The 2,445-nt window shown below is 44.8% G+C and overlaps 1 protein-coding gene across 1 annotated transcript; it reads left to right on the forward strand.

Moving 5' to 3' along the window:
- Positions 1-1,141: 1,141 nt before the first annotated feature.
- LOC120290786 (major allergen Pru av 1-like) lies at positions 1,142-1,764 on the forward strand. The gene is made up of 2 exons (XM_039307202.1): positions 1,142-1,347; positions 1,484-1,764. Exons 1-2 carry the CDS (start codon positions 1,200-1,202, stop codon positions 1,762-1,764), a joined length of 429 nt encoding a protein of 142 aa, XP_039163136.1. The 5' UTR covers positions 1,142-1,199.
- The last annotated feature ends 681 nt before the right edge of the window (positions 1,765-2,445 follow it).

Below are 2,445 nucleotides of genomic sequence, written 5' to 3' on the forward strand. Positions count from 1 at the left end.
TTCAGTGATTGGAGCTTCTCAAAAGTCCACTTTTTCAATGCTGGTAACAACCTTTTTCGCCCCCATGTTCTCGTTTATGCTCATTGATTGGGAGAATCGAATTTACACCGTGCTTTTAAATTACTTGCGTCCTAACTTTTTATCGCTACTCGCCAAACTAATCCTATGAAACCCGTCAGGCATTTGGAAAAAGTTAACAATTTAGTTATTTCCCACTCAAGAGCGTCAAAATTCATTGGGCACCTAATTGCAAAAATTCAACTCTTGAACAACTTTTAGCACGCCATATATGACGTCATTAATGTTGATTTGGACTTTGTAAGCACAAAATCAACAACGTTGAATTAGCACGTCATCGGTGATTTTTTTTTTTGGATAGGTACGTCATTAGTTTTTTTTTTTTTTGGTCGAAAATAACTTTTGATTACTGACTCAAAGATGAATTATAACTAGTACCAAATTCAAGACTTAACTTTACCAAACGAAATGAGGGGGATAAACAACTCAATTGGATGGAAGGGTTCTAACTCGGCGAGTCTTGACTACTCAATCCGCAACACAATTTGCTTTTTTGGGTTCCTATTTTAGTTTAATTCCTGCTTCTAGTTAGGTCAATATGACGGACCTAGAAGTTCCAAGGAAATGACACAATTCACGGCATCTAAGTTGTCTGAAGCTATCTCCACGTGCGGAAGAGTTTCAATTTGGTGTACTTGTGCATGACTCAACTCACCTCACGGCCTAACTTTATCAACGAGAGACCTTCTGTGATTGCCAAAAGTCGAGCGGGCCGGATATGCTTTCCTCGTCTCCGTCCTCTCAATGGAAAAAAGGAAAAAGCACGGGCTGAAGGGTACCACCTACTTCCTGTTCCCTTGGCTTTTTCTACCTCTCGTTTAAACCCGGAGTCCGCCCAAAATTCTTGAAAGCGTCCAATCCGGAAAGAAACCCCGGCTGATCTGTGCCGATAAAAGTAACCCGTAAAGCAACTAAAAAAAACGTAGCAAGGTTTCCCTTGTCCACCCAAACATCCCGAAAGAGTCATTAGATGCACACGGACTCCTCTAAATCTCACTCTCGCACCCTATCTATAAATATATGGAACTGCGCTCCGAAATTTTAGATCAACACTTCACTCCTACTCGCAATTCTCATCATTCCTTTTCAGCTTTTAGCAGATTTTTTTCGGACAGAGAATCATGGAATACTTCAGGACTGAGATCAAGTCCTCCATCCTCCCAGCCCAGGCGTTCGAGGCCATCGTTAGGGCCTTAAACCTCATCTCCAGAGTCTTCTTGCCTTTCCTCAAGAGTGCCGAGCTCATCGAGGAGACCACTGGCAGCGAAGGTTAGTAAATTTACTTGGTTAATTCAAATGTTCCTGACCATTAACATGGCGATGTCGTGAGTCAATGGTGTTTCAAAGCAGTGCTTGCGATTTTCGAAACCGGTGGCGTCTCAAATGTGACTTGCGTTTTCTATAGGCCATCGGAACAAGGTAGCGAAGCACAAGCTCGAGGTCCTGGACAATGGGAGCTACTCCTACTTCAATTCAATCATCGAGAGCGACATGCTGGCCAACACCTTGGAGAACACTAGCTACGAGCTGAAGATCAGTGCATCACCGGAGGGAGGTTCGGTGTGCATGAACGCTAGCAAATACTTCGCCAGGGGCAACGTGGACAACACCGAGGAGAAGATCAAGGCCGTGAGAGAAGGCTTTCACTATGTTTGGGGCCATCGAGGCTTGCCTCATGAACCCTGAGACTTGTGAATCTGTGTGTGGTTAATTTTTAGTAGCGTGTGGCGAATGCCATGCTTGTTTTGTCTGGGATGATTTGCCTTTTTTTATCTTTTCCTTTTTCTGATTGGATTTCCGAGAGGATGGTGGTGGAGTCTGTTTTGGATCTTTTTTTTATTAGTTTGTTTTCATGAATTTGAGCCATGATGGGTGGGCCACGTGATATGCTCACGTAGGAGGCCAGGAATAAACTGTCAATTCAATGTCAGAGCCAATTGTGTCGTCCTTATTTCCCTTTTTTGGCATTACATTCGCTTTACTGAAACGACGATGGACAAGCCTACAGTCTAATCTCTATTTGTCAGGAATCTCTCCACGGAATGGGGAGAGCGCACGAATCTCACGAATTCCACGAATTGATCGATTTCGTTCGCTAAGAAATGAAGGAAGAAGGCTTCGATTTCAGAGAGAGAGGGGGAAGGAAGGAAGCGGCGGAGCGGGCGGAGGAGATATGAAGGGAGGCACGGTCCAGATGAATTGGCACGAGACCAAACCTGTCCTAACCCTAGATTTCCACCCCCTCTCCCCTCCTCGCCACCGCCGGCGCCGATTTCGACATCAAGGTGCTCCCTCCAGCCCCTCTCCGGCCTCCGTGCTTAATCGCCATTTTGTAGCTCGAAGTTTGCAATTTTTTTTTTTTTGGGG

The sequence above is a fragment of the Eucalyptus grandis genome, chromosome 2 (assembly GCF_016545825.1).
Source record: "Eucalyptus grandis isolate ANBG69807.140 chromosome 2, ASM1654582v1, whole genome shotgun sequence".
Taxonomy (NCBI): domain Eukaryota; kingdom Viridiplantae; phylum Streptophyta; class Magnoliopsida; order Myrtales; family Myrtaceae; genus Eucalyptus; species Eucalyptus grandis.